The sequence below is a fragment of the Hyperoodon ampullatus genome (genome assembly GCF_949752795.1).
Source record: "Hyperoodon ampullatus genome assembly, chromosome: 1".
NCBI lineage: Eukaryota > Metazoa > Chordata > Mammalia > Artiodactyla > Ziphiidae > Hyperoodon > Hyperoodon ampullatus.
Window position 1 is genome coordinate 82,945,868 of NC_136914.1, and position 21,931 is coordinate 82,967,798.

Consider the following 21,931-nt stretch of genomic DNA (forward strand, 5'->3'; position numbering starts at 1 on the left):
AAAGACGGGCCTACTAATGATATAAATGATAAATACTGAGCAACCAAAGGTTTCTAGAGGACAAAGTCTGGGGGCCCAAACTCAAAGTGATACATGAGACTCAAAGCCTACTTACCTTGGTCATCCTCTGAAACTCCTGGATGAGAAAGATCCACAACTATTTGTTCCCTTGGTACTTTTGGATCATATATATGGAGGTGTGCGCCTTCATCCATCAAATATTTGCTAATATATATACTAGACGACTCTCTGAAGGAAAAAAAAATCAGTATTGCTGTACTTTTAAATGGCATATATTCTAAATTTTTTTTTAAATTATTTTTTTTTGGGCCATGTCACATGCAGGTGGGATCCTAGTTCCCCGACCAGGGATCGAACCCACAGCCCCTGCACTGGCAGCACAGAGTCTTAACCACTGGACCACCAGGGAGGTCCCATAAATGGCATATATTCTAATACCTAAGGGGTTTAATATACAGGTGAGATTCTATTTCTTGTGAAGATATTGATGTCCACTTTATTTTTATTCTTTATACTATATACATACATGTATTTCACATATACAACCACCATCAAAAAATCAGGATAAGGCCTTTCTCGCCTTCTGAGATGACCCACACTCTGTCTGTGGAGTGTGTTTCTCTCTAAATAAATCCACTTCTTACCTAAAAAAAAAAAAAAAAAAAAAAAAATCAGGATAAGAGGAGGAGTTAACATTCTCAAAAAGGTTGAAATATTTCAAAGAACTGGTACCTCGTATCACCGGTGTCCTTTTTGAATGCAAACCCCAAAATAGCTATCTTCTTATCAGTCACTGTATTAAACAGACTGTCTATAATCCGGGAAGCAAACCTCCTTCTCTGGTAGTCATTCATGTCTATGACCTGAAATGACAAGGACAATTATGCAAGGATCAGTTAGAAGAGGTGCAGCCTGTACCATACACTGCTCACAGCTTTATGGTGAGTACTCTTGTATGAATACAAGCCTTATAAATTAACAGGAGGCGAAGATTAACAACCTCTTTAGTATCTGCAGACTGAAAAAAATAAAGAATTACCCACCCCCCACTCCTTATAGCCAGCCTGAAAATTTTCATTTTCATTTGGCTTAAGTTTCCATGCATCGGGCTGGGATGGATGTTAAGGTGGGGAGCACAGCTAAATTTCAACCCCATTTGAGGTCCAGCCATGAGTCCACCTAAAAAAAGGCAGCTAGCCAACTTCTCCAAACCCTGTGGAAGCAATTAAACCCCAAAGTATTCCTTCATATGCTTACTCCCAACCCCTCACCAAAACTGAGTGTGAGTAGAAAGTGGACAGAGAACAGTCAAACTATGTACAGAGTTATAGCTGCCTCTGGATGAACCATAACAGCACAAACATCTGGCAAAATTTTTAACTAAATGTTACGAGTAAAACATAACATAGTCTCTGATCACCTAATCTGTTACTCTCCTAAGAATTTACAAACAAGACATCATATTGGTGACCAGATGGATATAAGGAAAGACTTTTTTTTAAGGCTCTAAGCTTCTAGAAGCCGTCTCAGAGCCTGAGAGCTTGGGAAATGAGCCGAAAGTTTTGGAAAATCAAGCCTTTATCTACATTTCCCCCACAATGGACAGTAATATAAAGCCATCATACTGGATTGACTGAAGTGAACCTAAAAGTGTACATTTCCCTAAAAATGTTAATTTCCTCCCATTCCTACTCACTGCTGAAATCTGAAAAACTGTAAACTTGGGGAAAAAATATTTGGGAAAGTTACATACACTGGCTGTTATCTTGAACAAACTACTTAACATTGCTAAGCCTCAGCTTCCTCATCTATATATGAGGGATAATATTAACGATGAGGACTAAGATACTACATGTAAAGTGCTTAAAAGAGTGCCTGGCACAGAGTAAGCATGCAATAAATGTTAACTCTATTTCCACTTTGAGAAGGGTCTCTAATTTTAGCTCTGTGAATCTCAAAGGGACAAAACAAATATCAACATATGCAAACCACTTGGAAGCATGACAATAGAGGTTCTTTTGCCTTTACTTTTATCTTACGCCTTTTAAGATAGAGAAGAATTATAATTAAAAGTAATATTTCTTGCTTTACTCAGGGAGCAAATTTAGTTATTAAAATTAGAAGGAATACTGGTTTCTCATAAACTTCCATCATAGATGATTACCAAAAAAGACAAATTATAAACACAGAACCCCAACAAATAAACCTAAAATGAATATATTGAATATAATAATTTTGAGTTCCTGGAAAAAATTAATCCTATCAAAAACATTTGACAGAAAAAGGTGACATGTTTTAATTAGAAGTTAATCATAACCTGTTGACTATAAAGATTAATACCTGCTGCCAATAACGAGCTACTTCGGGCAAATTTAGAGCCTCACAGAGATAAACCAAATTCAGAACATCCTTTTGAAAGCAACTGCCACCAAAACCTGAAGAAAGGAAAAAAAAAATAATAATATTTTCATTTAGGAACCAAACAACTAAATCATATTACAAATTTCTTTGTCATACTAATCAGAGGGCCTATGCTTGGATTTTTAATAATAAAATTTGAATGTTGGAAAATTAATGGGTTTATAACTTGTATGAAATTTGCAAGCAACTAATCAACTCTATAAATAATTTCCTAATAATTATAAATAATCTTAAATAATTACAAATAATTATAAATCACTTTCTAGCTTAAGTTTTATTGTGGCTATATTTTCTTTTTTTTCCCCTCATTCAGCTGGTATCACTGCCCTGCATCTCTAACTCTAACATAGAGCTGGCAAACTTTTACAGGCCAGGTAAAAAATATTTTAGCATTTGTGGGCCAGATATTCAACTCTGCCTTTGTAGCTCAAAAGCAGTCATAGACAATATGTAATCAAATGGGCATAGCTATTTTCTAATAAAACTTATTTACAAAAACAAGCTGTGAGCCGCATTTTGGCCTGGGGGCTGTAGTTTGCCCACTCCTGTTTTAATGCAATGCAGTACACAATGAGGGCTGGCGTGGGCTTTGGAGTCAGAAACATCTAGCCACTCGTTAGTTTTATGACTTTGAGCAAGTTACAAAAATTCCCCCAATCCTTAATCATCTCTAGAAATACCAACACCTTTTTAAAAGGTTATAAGGATTTTTTTTTTTTTTTTTTTGGCTGTGTTGGGTCTTCGTTGCTGCGCGCGGGCTTTCCCTAGTTGCGGCAAGCAGGGGCTACTCTTCATTGCGGTGCGCGGGCTTCTTATTGCGGTGGCTTCTCTTGTCACTGAGCACAGGCTCTAGGCACGCGGGCTTCAGTAGTTGCAGCATGCGGGCTCAGTAGTTGCGGCATGCAGGCCCTGGAGGGCGCAGGCTCAGTAGTCCTGCCACGCAGGCACTAGGGTGTGTAGGCTTCAGTAGTTGTGGCTCACAGGCTTAGCTGCTTCATGGCATGTGGGATCTTCCCGGACCGGGGATCAAACTTATGTCCCCTGCACTGGCAGGCGGATTCTTTTTTTTTTTTTTTTTTAAACATCTTTATTGGAGTATAATTGCTTTACAGTGTTGTGTTAGTTTCTGCTGTATAACAAAGGCAGGTGGATTCTTAACCACTGCACCACCAGGGAAGTCCCGGTTATAAGGATCAATAATTAAGATATATAAAGTTCAGAACTTGGTGCATAATACACCTTCAGTAAATAGGAGCTATTTTTATTAAATGGCCACTAGGAGAAAATATCAAAAAGATACAAAAGGCCAGGGAAATCAGTACTGAGAAATGGCATAAAGCCCCAGAAATACTGGAAAGGCTGTCTATGGCCCCATCTGTAAAAGACTCTATTTACCTTTACATCAATCTTATTAACTTATATGCAAAAGAAACATCGTCAGTTCTTATTAAACTCAGTAATTATGTTCTACAGATTTGCCACAAATGCTGAACTAGCAAATACTGAAGCACTGCTCCTAGGCGAAATACAGCATTAGGTTCCTGTGAGCTTCTGGTCACATTTTTGCCAACTGATCAACATAATCTTGTTTTATGTGTATTTCTGTTTAAAGACACCTTATTTAAAAATATTGTTGATTCATTAACATTGAACTCACAGCCAATAGCACTATAACTCATGCCTGAATGAATGAAGCTTATCAAACCACATGTATTTTCTCTGTAAGGCACATCATAGCTTGCTGATGCTTTGGAACACTAGACAAAACTTCAGCAATATGCTTGGGGGCCATTTTAAACAGTGAAATCACAGGAAAAAAAGCACAAAAATGCAGCACTAAATAGACCACAAAAAGAGCACAAATTTGCAGTATGAGAGCTAAAATAAGAAGAAATGAGTATTGCCTTATTCAACTTCAGCTGGGAATATATGTGTTGGGTGACTCAAATTTTTTGCTGCTCTGTTCATGTCTGCAAATGACCACATGAGTATTGATGTTGGGTTACAAATACATTTTATCAAGTAGGCTAATTCACAAATATGGAATCCACAAATCATAAGGATTGACTGTAGTTCACCAAGGTCACATTTCCATAATTGTATTAGTAGGAAAAGCAAATGATAAGGAATTTTTTCCTATTTGCTTCAATAAAGTGTTACATGATTTCCTATGTGGTCTCCCAAACTTATTCTACCTAAATGTTCTAACAAAATACTAACATATTCCTCCTAAAACATTGAACTATGTTTATCTACCAATCAGTCAGTAATTATTAAACAATATAAGTAACAGTTGCCTCACTTAGAAAGTCCCTAATAGGCTGAAGCCTACATGTATAATGGAATCATTGTTTTAAGGGCATTTAAATTAAGCAAAGGCTTCCTTAAAGTTAGAGACCTAGCTAAATGAACGTACTTTATGTACAGAAAAATTTCAGCTTACCAACACTGGCTTTCAGAAACTTATTTCCAATTCTCTGGTCCATTCCAATGGCTGTTGCCACCTCTTCTATATCAGCTCCTGTTGCTTCACAGAGGGCACTTATAGAGTTAATGCTGCTGATTCTCTGTGCTAGAAAAGCATTTGCTGCCTTAAAAGAAAAAAAAGGAAGAATACGATGAGCTAAAATAAAAATTTTATATATCTGTATTATATTTCATTGAGTTGATCCAAATTACTGAGGGAGATATAAAAGTTACTGACGGGCTCAATTTGCGTAGGCAATGGGTGGGTTGGTAAGGGAAATTTTTTTTTGCAGTACACGGGCCTCTCACTGTTGTGGCCTCTCCCATCGCGGAGCACAGGCTCCGGACGCGCAAGCTCAGCGGCCATGGCTCACGGGCCCAGCCGCTCCGCGGCATGTGGGATCTTCCTGGACCAGGGCACGAACCCATGTCCCCTGCATCGGCAGGCGGACTCTCAACCACTGCGCCACCAGGGAAGCCCGGAAAATGTTTTAAATTAGAGAAGAAGATGAAGAAAGGGTAAAAGAAGGGAAAGAGTGATTTTTTACATTACTATTTTAATTAATTACATTAATAGTAATGTAATTACTATTTTCTTTTACATATTCCAGAATATTTTATACCCAAATATTTGATCCCCTTGTGAATATTATTTCATAATACACAAGAATATTATCTTCAAAAGCATATCTTTTTATTAATGTTAAGAAAGTACCTGTGTAGCTTATCAGGGTTAAGAGAAATAAGTCCTTGGCTTTAAATTTAATAGAGAGTTGAGTGCTGTGTACCAACCAGTTTGGAAAGTTCTGAAGACCAAGTATTAGTGGTGAGGATCTTTTCTCTGGGAACCCAGTGCTCATACACAGCACACAGTGCCTGCACAGCTCTCTGACCCTCTGGGGTTTCATCCCCTCCAATCAGTACTCTGTCTGGGTTCTTCAGGTCCTTGATGGCTGTTCCTTCTGCCAAGAACTCAGGGTTGGACAGCACCTAGACTCCCAACACAAAGGAAAGTTTTAAGCTAGAATTAATTACGGACAACTTTAAAGCATTGATATTTACATAAGAAGAGCCAGATTCCAATGCTTCCTTTTTTTATACCTGTAAATTCAAGTTGGGTTTTGTGTTTGCATCAAATATTCGACGAATACTCTCTGCTGCCCGCACTGGGACTGTGCTTTTCTCAGTCACAATTTTGTACCCGTATGAGTTTTGCACAATGCGTCTAGCACAAGCTTCAATGTACTTCAGATCTGCTGCGCGGCCTTTCCCCATTCCGTAGGTTTTGGTTGGAGTGTTCACCTGATGAAAGTATACGGGATTAAGAAGAGAGTATGAGATATTCACTGATTACAAGATATGCCCTGGACCATCAACTGACTAGTCAACTGGGCAGTTAACATCATTAGGAGCCCTGGTTTCACCCTCTATTAGTTCCATGGAAATAATATTTTATGAGAACTCATTCAGTACATTTCTGTTGAGAAGCTACTAGATATGTGTCAGAATCAGGGCAGGCAGGTTCCAAGCTAAGCCTGCAGGTATAAAGATGAAAGAGACTCCAAAAGGAGTTCACAGTCTGAAATGAAATGTAAGTTTTCTCTTTCTTCCTCTCTTGATGGTATGTAATATATTATCCTGGTCTTTAAAACTAAACTTTAAACTCCTTTTTATTCTCCTTTTTTATAGACCTATATCAATAGGTTTTTTTAAATGTCTGCAGTATCATTCACAAATGCTTTCTTGGCTCATTAGAGCTAGAAATTATCTAGCGCCTTCAGGATACAGAATACTATGTGGACAAAGACTATCATATAGAAAGAAAAATAAATCATGAGTCCAGAGTCCAGGCATTTAGTTTTGGCTTAGCTGTATCATGTAAACTTGGAGAAGTGTGGCTGCCTTTGTCTCAATGACCTCATTGGAAAATGAGAATAATACACTCTCTAAAATCTAACACACAAGTTTTATAACACTCTCGTAAAAATGAAAGTACTCTGAAAAGTCTAAAATTCTATGTAGGAATAATTTTTGAACCAGTAAGTAGCACCAACTGTCTTCTCTTGACAAGCTTATAACTTAATGGGAGACTAAATAAAGGAATCAAGCCAAAATAAATCAAAACGTGAAGATTGGGTTGAGGTGTAAAAAGCAGGAGGAAAAAGTGGTTTATACGCATGGAACAACTTAGGAAAAGACCTAGACGTGGAAGTAAGGGTGCAGTGGAACACAGAAGGGCAAAAATGGTTAATGGGGTAATGTGAAACATGTCAGAGATGGGGATGATCAGATGGCTTCCCTGGGAAAGGAGCTCTGAAGATAACAGTTGAAAACTGATTCAATAGTATAAAACTATTTCTACCTGGAATTTGCCTAAAAATAATTTGGGTAATCTGGGGTGGGAGGAAAGGGAGAGAAGTAGTAAATAAATCAAGATCAGCCATGAAAACTGTTGACAATGGGGTTCACTATATTGTTGGTTTCATTTTTTGTATAAGTTTGGTGTTTTCCACAATGAAAAGTATACAACAAGCACATTAAAAAAAAAAACAAAAAAACGGATGCAGAGAATAATGGGAACTAGGTAGGGGTTATACTACAATAAATTACCCTAACAGGCACACAAAGTAATAGCTTGGAAAGATTTAAGGCAGCTCAGGCTAGATCGGCAGAGAAGCAAGCGTAAAATCAGCTATCTGTGCCAGACCACACTAAGGTGAACTCTATTGCCTTAAGAATAGATACTTAAAAAAATTTTTTTCATATAGAAAAGTCCCCTATTCCTATTCCAGGCTATGGTTATCCAAATGTCAGACTAAGGTAACTTCTTGATTTTCTCCAAGCATCTAGCTACTGCAAAATAATTTCTCCTTTTCTATGCCTCTACCCTAACCTCCTGCAAGCTTAAGTAGAAGATTGGGTAGGTGAGTCATAGAAGTGGCACCAATTTCTCTGAAGCAATTTTAAAAAAGAGAGACTGAATTCATAACACAGTTTTACCAAGGGTTTCATTACTACTTTCTTCTGGAGTTCCTATTTCTTCACAATACTGCTTTTGTCTCAACACACAATCAATTCAAGATCATCTCTGCTCTATGGGCCCCATGGTGTTTATCTCATGGAACCCAGTCAAAGCTCACACCACTGGCTTTCCCTTTATTCCTTAAGGCTGTACAGGTCTTGAGTCATATAACACCTTAGCTCAGCCACCAATTAGTGATAACTATACCATTACACACAAAATATTTGAGTAGATGGTTACCAGGACAGCAAGAAAAAAGTTACCTTGGTTCAAATATTGAATTATCAGAGTGTATTCCCAAGCATTCATTCTACTTGTTTCATCACAAAGGTACAACAGTTAAGCCCTATTATGAGCTGAAGGTGTCTGTGGACTAGCCTAATAACCTAACAAACATGTGCCAAGTTCTAAACAATTAATTTAAAATGACTTTTGGAACATAAACTTATCTAAATAGGAGATGCCTGTAAGTTTGCAGCAAACTTTACCTGATTCTTTTTATCTCACTTCCACCGCTGCAGGAAGTGAGATAAAAAGAATCAGGTAAAGTTTGCTGCAAACTTACAGGCATCTCCTATTTAGATAAGTTTATGTTCCAAAAGTCATTTTAAATTAATTGTTTAGAACTTGGCATATGTTTGTTAGGTGCAGTGGAAACAAGAAATGATGAAATACATATACTATCACCATATGTGCTCACACATGCTCACATGTTACCAGCACTTCCTAATTCTAGATCTCATATTAGAAACTTTCTCTGAACTTATTTGTTCAATGATCTGAAATGATCAGATGATTATAGAGTTTGGTGAAGTGTTGGATAAAGTTAGTGACAATCAAAATTCAACTGGACAAGTCTATACTAAGTAATGCTGTGGCTTAATACCAATGGCTTTACTATTAAAATACAATGAAACTTCTATATAGACAAGAATACATTAAAACTCACACAGCAAAGGAAAATACTTACAGAAATAAATACAAGATCAGCTTCTTTAATGGCATCATCAATATTGGTAGAAAAAAATAGATTTTTTCCTCGACAGGATTCTACCACTTCTTTTAGTCCTGGCTAAAAAGAAAAAAGAAAAGAAGTTGTACATACATTTTACCAGTCATATGAGATAACCCAATAGTATAGAATTACATTCATTAAGGGGAAGGTCATGTGTAATTTAAAGGTCTAGATTTGCTCTCAAATAACACCTCTGTAGAAAAATCAAAGATTATACTGGTACTGAAGGCCATCAGGTGTACATTATGTAACAAATAAAGCAAACCTGAACTTGCCACAATTAAAGCAGCAGATTAATTTAATGCATGTCATTCTTTACCATGTTCCGGACTTCTTCATAAGAGTTAACAATTAACTCCAAGTATCAACACAATCATCAGAAAAGTCAAGTCTTTGTGGTTTCAAGCAAACATTTGATTTTGCATTGTCACTAGAATACAGGTTTTTACTCCCAAGAATTCAGGCCATAGAATACAGGCCATTCAGAGTGGCTGTGAAATAGTCTTTACTCTACACATACATAAATATATATTTTTTCTAAGTCCCATTATAAGAAACACTTCTATTAAAAAATTTGTTACTTTTCCCATACAATTTAACAGGAGATATAATTAAGAATTTTGAGCTGTACAACACCACCTAACAAGTATTCTTGCCTCCACCCCCCAAAAAAATCAGGTCTAAATCTGATCAGACCAGTCCAATCAGCAAAATCTGTTTATCTACAGGATAAACAACCTGGTTTCTTCAATAAACAAACTGAAGAGAAAAACAAAGAGAGAAAAAGAGAGATTAAAATATTGTGGTCTTGGGACTTCCCTGGTGGCACAGTGGCTAAGACTCCATGCTCTCAATGCAGGGGGCCTGGGTTCAATCCCTGGTCAGGGAACTAGATCCCACATGCATGCCGCAACTAAAAGTTTGCATGCCGCAACTAAGGCGCCAGCGAGACACAACTAAGGAGCCCTGGAGCCACAACTATGGAGCCCACGTGCTGCAACTAAGACCCGGCACGACCAAATAAATAAATTTTAAAAATATATATATTGTGGTCTTAGGGAATTCCCTGGCGGTCCAGTGGTTAGGACTCTGTGCTTCCACTGCAGGGGGCACAGGTTTGATCCATGGTCAGGGAACTAAGATCCCACATGTTGTGCAGTGAGGCCAAAAAATATATATATATATATATATTATATATTATATATATATATTATATATATGTATATAGTGATCTTAAAAGACACTTAAGTGATACAAATCTGTTGCAATATATGGCTCTTACTTGGATTCTGATTCAAATAAACCATGGAGGGGAAGGACATGTTTAAGAATTCTTAAAAACCAAAGCAAAACAGACCTTCTCTCCTGGGAGAGAAGGTTCAAATAATATCCAAAATATTATGAATGTATAGAAAACTATATAGCAAAGTAAAAAGTCAATTCAGGGGCATAGGTCTAGAATTATACCCAGAGGTAATTCACTTTTCTTCATGGTTCTGTGAACTTTTAACATAAGCAATCAGAGAAAGTGTAAAATGTAAATTCAAAATTTCTATTAGTTTGGCTAAAATGTATAACAGGACCAGCAAAATATATGAACCACTGCACCATGAATATAGTGTCACTAATTATGGCAACTGGTTCCTTAGTTATTTTGACTAGTTTCTAGAAAATAAGAGTAAAAGGTTATGGAGTTGGAATTTTACAGAGAAGATTTAATTCAATCCTATATAATCTCCTAACATTTAAATTAAAGTAACCTAAAATCAGAGCAACACAGAATTTATACTAAGTCTTAATAAGACCTCAAAATGAACAACTACATTACTCCGTTAAAATCAATGGGATATTTGTAGATAACCAAAATGGATGCAGAAGCAGTTGATAATATATGTTCTACCTCTTATTAGATTCATTATGTAATTTTCATAACTAGTATTTAGAATTTATATGGCACTTTTTATGGAAGTAAAATCCTTTCACAGGATAAAATTAGCTTTCATTTTACTCAGAAAAAGCAAAGCAAATTATCCATTTTGGCTTTTTAGAAGTAGTTATTACATTGTTTTTTTAATGAACAAAGTTAACAAAAAAGCAATGACGGGCCTCCCTGGTGGCGCAGTGGTTGAGAGTCCGCCTGCCGATGCAGGGGATACGGGTTCGTGCCCCGGTCTGGGAGGATCCCATATGCCGCGGAGCGGCTGGGCCTGTGAGCCATGGCTGCTGAGCCTGCGCATCCGGAGCCTGTGCTCCGCAACGGGAGAGGCCACAATGGTGAGAGGCCCGCGTACCACAAAAAAAAAAAAAAAAAAAAAAAAAAAAAAAAGCAATGACTATTCAATAAATATGGCAACACAAAACAGAATGTTTTCATTGTTTTTTTTGTTTGTTTGGGTTTTTTTGGCCACACTGTGCAGCTTGTGGGACCTTAGTTCCCCAACCAGGGATTAAACCCGTGCCCTTGGCAGTGAAAGTACGGAGTCCTAACCACTGGACCACCAGGGAATTCCCTTCATTGTTAAATATTAAGAGTTTCTATTATGCTGTTCCCTGAGTAAAAACTTGAATATCTTATTACCATATTTCATCTGATAGTCATTACTATTTACTTCTCAGGTGGTAAAAATGACTACTTTTTTATTAACATAGTTTTGACCCATAAAATATAAGCCTATAAGACTAGAAAGAACCACAATGAACACATAAATTCATGGACCCTAAGTACATTTAGCTGGGTTTTTTCAATGTAGCCTGGTAATCTTTTTACTTGTCCTCTCATTCTGAGATTACTGCTCCAACCTCCACTACATCATCTTCAGAGTAGCTGGCATCCCACCTTCAATTGAGATGACCAACGTTTCAGTCACTTTTATTTCCTGTTCCCACCAACAAAACAGTATCTTCATCCACCCTTGTTTACTTCCCTCCAGTCTGAGAAAGAGGCTTTCAAGGCCAATTCCTCTTCTTGTGTTTTTGATACCATCATCTTTGTTATTTTTCTAGACTTTATTCCATCAATTAGCCCCTTTCTTCTTGTACTTTTTTTCTTATACTTTTGACCTTTCCTTCTCTATGTGATTTGTCTACCTTAGTTTATTAACATGCTTGATTCTTTATCAACCATAGGAAAAAATATAATTTTAAAAAATCACTGCTTTTGCGCTTCTCTGGTGGCACAGTGGTTAAGAATCCGCCTGCCAATGCAGGGGACACAGGTTCGAGCCCTGGTCCGGGAAGATCCCACATACCATGGAGCAACTATGCCCATGTGCCACAACTACTGAGCCTGCGCTCTAGAGCCACGAGCCACAACTACTGAGCCTGTGCGCCTAGAGCCTGGGCTCCACAAGAGAAGCCACCACAATGAGAAGCCAGCACATCGCAACGAAGACCCAATGCAACCAAAAATAAATTTTAAAAAAAATCACTGCTTTTACCCTGTGTCCCTCTCCAGTGACCACCCCCTTTATTTCCTTCTAGTTAAACCTTTTAAAAGAAGAGTCTTACTCCTTTTCTACACTCTCTCACTTCTTCAATCTCCTACCTTTTGTAATTGTTCTTGTAAAAGTTACAATGGCCCCCATAATACCGAATTTCATGAGTATGTCTCTGTTCTTATTTCTCCTGTGTTTGGCAGAATTGACAGCTTACTCATTCATTCAGCAAATATTGATATTTGTTCAGCACTTACTAAGTACTGGTCACTGTGTTCATCACTCATAATCAAAACATACACATCTTTATGGAGCTTGTGCTACTAAAACTCTTCTGGTCTTTGGTTCACCTTCTCTGAACTACTCTTCAGTGCTTCTCTAAGGCATTTCTTCCTCCACCCCTCATCAAACATTAGCATTTTGACCCCATGCTCTGTTCTCTCTAAAGGCTCTTCTTGGGAGAGCTCAACTACTCTGACTTTAACTACTGCCTGCATAATTAATTTTTTTAACTTCCTGCATAATCTTAAGTTTACATCTTCAGCCCTGAATTTCTTTTTTTTTGGCCATGCTGCACGGCTTGTGGGATCTTAGTTCCCTGACCAGGGTCTGAACCCAGGCCATGGCAGTGAAGGTGCTAAGTCCTAACCACTGGACTGCCAGGAAATTCCCCAGCCCTGAATTCTTGAATATCATTCTAGATTCCTTCCTCTACTTCATCCTTCTTGAATCAACAATCAAGTCTGATCATTTTTCCTTCTAAATATTTCTCTTGGGAATTCCTTGGTCATATACCAGAAGCCACGGGGTAAGGCTAAAAAAAAAATTTCTCCAATTAGTCTAGTGAGTTTCAGACTGAATGGAGCCAGGGTGGAACAACTATCAACGAGGCTGTGTACTCAAAAGAGTTCATTAAATATTATAATTACATATTAGTTATCTTTTCTTTATCAGTGACCAGGAGTTAAACATTAGTCACCAAAAGAGACTCTCTGATATTAAAAATTGGTATTTACAATGAAAAATCAATGCCATAGATTTTTATAATATCATTGAAAACAAATATCTGCTTGGTTGTGTTTTTTTTTTTAATTTTATTTATGTATGTATGTATGTATTTGGCTGCGTTGGGTCTTCATTGCTGCTTGCTGGCTTTCTCTAGTTGCGGCGAGCGGCGGCTACTCTTTGTTGTGGTGCGCGGGCTTCTCACTGCAGTGGCTTCTCTTGTTGCGGAGCACGGGCTCTAGGCGCATGGGCTTTAGTAGTTGTGGCGCGCGGCATTCGGTAGTTGTGGCTCACGTGCTCCACAGGCTCAGTAGTTGTGGCGCATGGGCTTAGTTGCTCCCTGGCATGTGGGATCTTCCCAGACCAGGGCTCGAACCCGTGTCCCCTGCATCGGCAGGCGGATTCTTAACCACTGCGCCACCCGGGAAGTCCCTTGTTTGTGTGTTTTTTAATGCATAATAGAATATACAAATTTAAGGAGGAGGTTGACTGCAAAGGTATCTAAGGTTACTCTGGAAATAAAAATATTTCTTTGCCTTGTCCAAGGTAGATCAGTATAAAATCACAAGTAGTAACAATATCTATAAGCTACTCAATAAAGGAATTCAGAAAGCAGCATAAATTCTGGTTAAACCTGCCATTTGTTTTTCTTCTTTTATAGTTCTTCCTGTTCGACATTTCACATAACATTTTACATCTCCTATACGGCCAAGGAAATGTGCAGGAATAGTTACAGTTTTACAACATAAAATAAACAAAAAATGGAACAAAGGCCTAACATATCTTTGAAAATGGATAATTGGGACACACAGTTTTGTTTTGTTTTGTCTTTTTAAATACACACTACAGAAATCATTTATTTTCTTCTGATTTATAAATTTCTTAAGCAGGTGTCTTTTAACAATTGATGTGTAAGAAAGACACATGAAAATTATAAGACTAAAGTCATTTACTTGCTAAGAGGAAAATCATTCTACTTGTTAAAAAGATTCCTTCTAGAATTTTAAAGTAGCAGTGCCATGTTTTTAACCTCCAAAGTCAGCTGGTTTTTTTTTTTTTTTTAAAGATTCCATTTCCTTTGCAGGATACAACTAAATAGTGCAGAAGTAAAATAGCTGCTTCGGTTGTCATCATCTAATTTTGTGGAGTAGACAGATTAAAAATGAGATAAAAATAAGACTTTAAAGACCAAATAATTACAACCATTAAATAAAGCCAATACAATTATGGGACATTAGAGTTCTGAGAACTCAGAAGTTGCTTCTAATGAGCACAGTGCTAGCTAGACTTTGAAATCTTTTATATTCTATTTAAAGAGATTTAAAGAAGAAAAAATTTATTCATGAAATAAAACTGTGAAACAACAAGAAATACTTTTGTTTGTTTATAAAAGCTAGGTTATTGAGAAAAACAAGTAAGATGTGGAAAAAAAATCATCTTAGATCTTAACTTTTAATCTAACTATATATCCCACCTGGATTCAATATCAATGTAGAACACATTATTTTCTTTTTTAGAGGAATTTAACTTTTAATTTTTAAAAAAGTAACAAGAGTATAACATGGCAAATTCAGATCATCTCACTTCTTTTGTGGCTTACTGTTGTTTTTATTTGGGGTTTTTTGGTTGTTATTTATTTATTTTTATTGAAGTATAGTTGATTTACAACATTGTGTTAGTTTCAGGTCTATAGCATAGTGACTCAGTATTTTTGCAGACTGTACTCCATTATAGGTTATTACAAGATGATGGGTAAAATTCCCTGTGCTATACAGTATATCCTTGTTGCTTATCTATTTTATATACAGTAGTTTGTACCTGTTAACCCCTTACCCCTAATTTGTCCCTCCTCCCTTCCTTCTCCCCTTTAGTAGCCACAGGTTTGTTTTCTATATCTGTAGAACACACTATTTTTTTTTCCCATTTATTTATTTATTTATGGCTGTGTTGGGTCTTTGTTGCTGCGTGCAGGCTTTCTCTAATTGCCTTGAGCGGGGGCTACTCTTTGCTGCAGTGCGCGGGCTTCTTATTGTGGTGGCTTCTCTTGTTGCGGTGGCTTCTCTTGTTGCAGAGCACGGGCTCTAGGCTCATGGGCTTCAGTAGTTGTGGCACATGGGCTCAGTAGCTGTGGCATGCGGGCTTCAGTAGTTGTGGCTCGCAGGCTCTAGAGCGCAGGCTCAGTAGTTGTGGCGCACGGGCTTAGTTGCTCCGCAGCATGTGGGATCTTCCCATATCAGGGCTCGAACCCATGTCCCCTGCAGTGGCAGGCAGATCCTTAACCACTGTGCCACCAGGGAAGTCCAAACACACTATTTTTAATTTAAAGCACTGAAGTCTTAGGAAAAAGAGTTTCAGATTTCAAATAATAGAAATAGTACTAATAATAAGAATCTGGCCAGGGAATGTGCCTGGCCAACTAATTTTTTTGTTTTCTCCAAGAAAAACATCTAAATCCAATATATTATAGATAGTTTATACTTTTTTCTAGCTCAAGATAACCTTTTTATTTTGTTTTTATGTAAAATTTTTATTGAAGTAAAACCAAAATACAGAAAAGTGCATATATTTTAGTATAGAAAAGTGTATAGCTCAATTTTCACACGTGAACACACTTGTGTAACCATTATCCATACAAGAATTAAAAGAACATTAGCAGGGAGTTCCCTGCTGGCTAGTGGTTAAAATTCTGGGCTTTCACTGCCAAGGCCTGGATTCAGTCCCTGGTTGGGGAACTGAGATCCCACAAGCTGTGCAGCACGGCCAAAAAAACCCCAAAACAACATAAACAGTACATCAGAGCCTGCAGTATGCCCTCTCCTAGTCTCTACAGCCCCTCAAACTACCATCATGCTGAATACTATCACCAGAAATTAGTTTGCCTATATTTGAACTTTATACAAATGGGATTATATAGCATGGACTACTTTGTGTCTGACAACACATTACTTTTGTGAGAATTTAAACATATGCTTGCATGCAGGAGTAGTTCCATGGATTTTAAATACAGTATAGTATTTTACTGCAGGATTATACTACAATTTATGTATCAATTCTATCGCTAATTAACATCTAGGTTGTTTCCCATCTGGGGTCATTATGAATTACACTGTTAATACCTGTCTCTTGGTGGATAAATGTATGCCTTTCTGTTGGATATACACCTACAGGTGGAATTTCTGGGTCAGATATTCACATTTTCAGCTTTAGTAAATACTGCTGCACAGTTTTGCAAAATGGCTGTACCAGTTTACGTTCTGACCAGCAGTGTATAAAATTCCAGTTGCCCTAAATCCTTGTCAGCACTTGGTATTATCGGTAGTGATAATTTTAGCCATTCTGGTACATTTTGTGTTTGAAAAGTAGAGTATACTGCTGGCATAATTAATTACTGAATGACTGGATATAAATATGGCTCACAAGGTTTCAGATGACTTGCAGCCCTTTTATGGATATCAGAATTATAAAACTCTTAATCAAGTTATCTTTCCAAAATGTTTTTTAAAATGTTTTTAAAAATTCCCCACGACCTAATATAGTAGTAATGTTATGTTTATATAACAGGAAAAGAAATGCTATACACTGAGATATTTAAATAACTATTATGGGAAGTTAATCTGGTAGAGGAAGAAAGGGTAAAGTACAAACAGAAGCTACCACACACACAGAGGGTTTTTTTTTTTTAATTCTAAGTTTGATTCAGATATTGTTAATCTGTGATGTTAAGTGGCTACTACTCTATAGGTACTTTTTCATGGATTTCTATTCATAGGCCTATAAATAGCAGGCAGATTTATCTTACAGAGACTTCCCCTTCTAAAGATCACTTAAAGACTATGGTTGATAAGAGTCTTATAAATAATAAAACTTTTCAGAAAAAAAAAAGAAAAGAATATATTAATGTTGGAGAGAAAATGCTACCCTCAAATTTTCAAGTGCTTCTCTGTATGTCAAAAGCATAATATCATGAACTCATTTTACAGTGAAAATTTTAAAAAATGGAACCCTGCTTAATAAAATAGAGGCATATTTTCCTAACTATGAGTTCTCTAAATTCACAGAAATTTTGAAATTCCAATTTAAACAAATTTGTGGTACTAAACACTGAATATGAAAGATACCATTTATTCATCCAAGGTTTACCTGATATAAATACAATCACCCAAAAATATAATACTTAACATGAATTAATATTATAAACATCCACAGTTTTTTAATTTTTACAGATGTCACTTTTTTTTTTTTTTTTTTTTGCGGTACGTGGGCCTCTCACTGCTGTGGCCTCTTGCATTGCGGAGCACAGGCTCCGGACGCGCAGGCTCAACGGCCATGGCTCACGGGCCCAGCCGCTCCGCAGCATGTGGGGTCTTCCCGGACCGGGGCACGAACCCGTGTCCCCTGCATCGGCAGGCAGACTCTCAACCACTGCGCCACCAGGGAAGCCCCAGATGTCACTTTTTAATTGTACTATTACCATATGGTAACCATACTAACAAACAAAATTAGAAAATAGAGAAGATAAGAAAATTACCCATAATCTCACTCCACTAATATAACCATTATTAATATTCAATATACTTTTTTCTAGGCATTTTCCCTGAGCATATTTGACATAATTATAATTGTAATGTCCATAACGTTGTGTATTTATGTTTTTTCATTTAATTTCTTATCAGTTGAAGTCATAGAATTTTATATTAAAAGTAAATTACTTAGCAAAAAGAGTAAGAAAACAAAGAGCATAAGAACAAAGCATTGTTTAATATGGTTTACCTCATAAATAGGAAGTGTAGGAGAGTTCCATGCATTGATTCTTGATTCATTGACATCAACCACCGTTACCCTGATTTCAGGGCACATATGAGCAATGACACTACATGTGGGTCCTCCAACATAGCCTGCACCGATGCAGCAGATCTTCTTAATTTCAAACATGATTGTACTAGAAGGGAAACAGTAAGACCGTCCAACTATTGAGAACAGAAAATTTAAAGAAGTCACACTGCACATTCATCACCCTTTATAAAAACTGTCAAGGTGACAGATACTGGAAAGATTTCCTACATTCACACTCATTAAGAATTATGAAAACAATGATAATAAAAAAATAACATTCCAATTGGATGACCTAGCCTGTTCTCAGCTGTACCAGCATGAAATAGGGAAAAAATTATAGTTACTGATATTACTAAAGAAGTGTCACAAAGATTATAATGACCTAATATAGAAAGTCAAGAAGCAAAATAAAACCATACTTAATCTTCTAACACTCTAGGGTAACTTTGATTGCTGAGGGAAAATTCAAGGGTGAACACACCAGTGCAATTCTTGCTTAACTAAATGCTGGTGTACAAAGGTCAGCTTTACAACAGGTTTAGACTAAAATGACAGATATTAAGATTAGTTCCTAAATCCAGAATTGGCCTCTGAGATTATATTCCCTGCACAATTTAGTTTCAGCAATTCATTTTTAGGTACTAGACAATGATCTTAAACTCTATTTCAACTTTAATCAGAAACCAGGAGATGGTTAAAAGAAAATAATTTCTGTAGTTAGCAAAGCTGTTACACAGATTTTGATGGGTTTTTCAAAAACCAGTGAATTGATTCACTCAAATCAAAATGACAAGGGACTGAGTTATATGTAAGAATTTCAGTTTATTCAGTAATGAGAACGAGAACGGTCAAACTGATAAGATTCTTAGAATTTTTGTCCTAGAGAGTTTAAGCATTTGTTAGTATATTCCTGCATGGATCAGAGAAGGTACTCTGGAAGGCTGATCTAATTACAATGCCTGGCAAGTATATCTCTATTATGAAAAAAGATACACAAAGCACATAATTAAGATGATCCAATTCCCTTTGGTCTGAATCTGTATTAATCAAACAATGCTCTAATCTTCGTTGGTTCTCTGGGTAGACTTCCCAACTGGAAGAGAATGAGCTGACAACCCAAACAAGTATCCTGGTCTGTGTTAATAAGCAAGTAATCTGGCTTATAAATTGATCTTTAGTAGTTATGATTAGCAGATATCAACTCATAGAGTCTGATCTCTAATGACTTTTTTTTTTTTTGGCTGCATGGCTTGTGGGATCCTAGGTCCATGACCAGGGATGGAGATCAGGAGTCGAAAAATAGCCACCCCACCCCACCCCACCCCACCCCACCCCACCCCACCCCACCCCACCTCACCCCACCTCACCGGCAGTGGAATAGCGGAGTCTTAATCACTGGACTGCCAGGGAATTCCCTCTAATGACTTTTTTTTTTTTTTTTTGCAGTACGCGGGACTCTCACTGTTGTGGCCTCTCCCATTGCGGAGCACAGGCTCCGGACACGCAGGCTCAGCGGCCATGGCTCACGGGCCCAGCCGCTCCGCGGCATGTGGGATCTTCCCAGACTGGGGCACGAACCCGTGTCCCCTGCATCGGCAGGCGGACTCTCAACCACTGCGCCACCAGGGAAGCCCCCCTTCTAATGACTTTTTAATAACCTAAAAGAAATGGAATTTTAGTAAACCAGTAAATATGAACAGAATTTGGAATCTAATGATTCCCCAAAAGAAAGAAATATTCTTAGCAATATACATACAAAGAAATATTTTAAATGTATTTTTATTTTGAATAGGTAATAATTCATATGATTCAAACATTAAATCTGGGGAACTCCCTGGCGGTCCAGTGGTTAAGACTCAGCGCTTTCACTGCCATGGGCCCGGGTTCGATACCTGGTCAAGGAACTAAGATCCCACAAGCCAGGCCGTGCGGCCAAAAAAAAAAAAAAAAAAAAATTCATTAAATCTCTATAACAAGGTAAACACTCAGAAGCCACACACTACTCCATCCACATCTACTTTGCTACCCTCTACTTTGCTTCTACAAGCCACCTCTTTATTAGCATTCCAAGATTCACCTTAGCAAAAACACTGAGCCTAGAAAAATTTACGTTTAGCAACCATATATCTTTCTTCACCCTTCTTCTGCTTTTCAGTTCTGCCCTTCACACTCTCCAGGCCTCAAGGGCCCTATACATGAGGAGAATGCATGGGGAGATAGACTGCACTGGGATTGCTAAGTGGCTAAGACTGAGCTGGATGTTCTGAAAAGCTCCCACCTGTGGGAGGGATAGCTGGCCTGGAGCAGGCTTACCAAAGATGTGTCTCCAGCATTCACTGCTGCTGTCCCCACCTCTACAGCAGAAAAGTCTTGGCATCTGGTTTCAGAAAAATTGCTTCAAATGGCTTCAGGCTTATTCCCTTCTTCTCATTCATGAAAAATTAATATTCCCAATTTAAGGATTTACTGTGTGGGCACAGCAGAGAATTTGGCCATAGAATAACATAACATAACTGACACTCCAGTACTTAACAATTTATTCAGCAAATAATTCAATTGAAAAATGTTTATTAAAGACCCCACTATGTAACAGCCACTATTGTTCTATGTACTATAGATACAATAGTGAACATGACAGATACAGCTCCTACCTTTACATAGTTATATTCTAGTTGGAAAGCACACAAACAAAATTATGGCAGTTGTGGTAAATTCCACATAAAGGAAATAAACATGTAGCTAAAAGAGAAAGATTGTATATGGGGAAAGGACTATTTTAGTTAGGGTAGTTAAAGAAGGACTCTCTGAGAAGGTGACTTTTAAACTGACTTAGGGGCTTCCCTGGTGGCGCAGTGGTTGAGAGTCCGCCTGCCGATGCCGGGAACACGGGTTCGTGCCCCGGTCTGGGAAGATCCTACATGCCGCGGAGCGGCTGGGCCCGTGAGCCATGGCCGCTGAGCCTGCGCGTCCGGAGCCTGTGCTCCACAACGGGAGAGGCCACAACAGTGAGAGGCCGGCGTACCGCAAAAAAAACAAAAAACAAACAAATAAACTGACTTAAAAGATAAAATGGAGTTAGTTGCATCCAGGTAACATGGTTAAATTACACAAGGCAGTATAATCAATTAAATGACAAAATGAGGGTTAAAGTCCAGCGGGGGGGAAAATCGAAATAAGAAAGTACCTATATCAAGGCAAATGTAAAATCTAAGCTTGACCTAAAGAATGAGTAGGATTTAAAAGGAAAGATAAGTGGGGAAGGCATTCCAGATGACAGGAAGGAAATAAATAAGGACTTGAAAGACATAAATAAGGACTTATAGACAGAAATGAGTCCAGGGCTTCCCTGGTGGTGCAGTGGTTAAGAATCCGCCTGCCAATGCAGGGGACACGGGTTCAAGCCCTGGTCCGGGAAGATCCCACATGCCGCGGAGCAACTAAGCCCGTGCACCACAACTACTGAGCCTGCGCTCTAGAGCCCGTGAGCCACAACTACTGAGCCCACGTGCCGCAACTACTGAAGCCTGCACACCAGAACAAAGAGTAGCCCCCGCTCGCCGCAACTAGAGAAAAGCCCACATAGAGCAACAAGGACCCAACACAGCCAAAAATAAAATAAATAAATTTAAAAAAAAAAGAAAGAAATGAGTCCAAAGAAGTGAGATCTGCCTAGTTGCACAAAAACGTGGGTGTTAAGAAGTAGTGAGAGGTAAA

At 37.9% G+C, this 21,931-nt stretch overlaps 1 protein-coding gene across 1 annotated transcript in view; it reads right to left on the reverse strand.

Annotated features, from left to right (window-relative positions):
- Positions 1 to 20,550, reverse strand: part of UGDH (UDP-glucose 6-dehydrogenase) — a gene marked incomplete at both ends in the record, with an annotated part of 23,741 nt that extends 3,191 nt beyond the window's left edge. Inside the window, 9 exons of the mRNA XM_079696403.1 lie at positions 116 to 249; positions 754 to 884; positions 2,362 to 2,456; positions 4,886 to 5,029; positions 5,697 to 5,898; positions 6,010 to 6,210; positions 8,901 to 9,002; positions 18,155 to 18,323; positions 20,531 to 20,550. Of these exons, the coding sequence (XP_079552529.1) occupies positions 116 to 249; positions 754 to 884; positions 2,362 to 2,456; positions 4,886 to 5,029; positions 5,697 to 5,898; positions 6,010 to 6,210; positions 8,901 to 9,002; positions 18,155 to 18,323; positions 20,531 to 20,550 (1,198 nt within the window). The remainder of the gene's footprint in view (positions 1 to 115; positions 250 to 753; positions 885 to 2,361; positions 2,457 to 4,885; positions 5,030 to 5,696; positions 5,899 to 6,009; positions 6,211 to 8,900; positions 9,003 to 18,154; positions 18,324 to 20,530) is intronic.
- Positions 20,551 to 21,931: the final 1,381 nt, after the last annotated feature.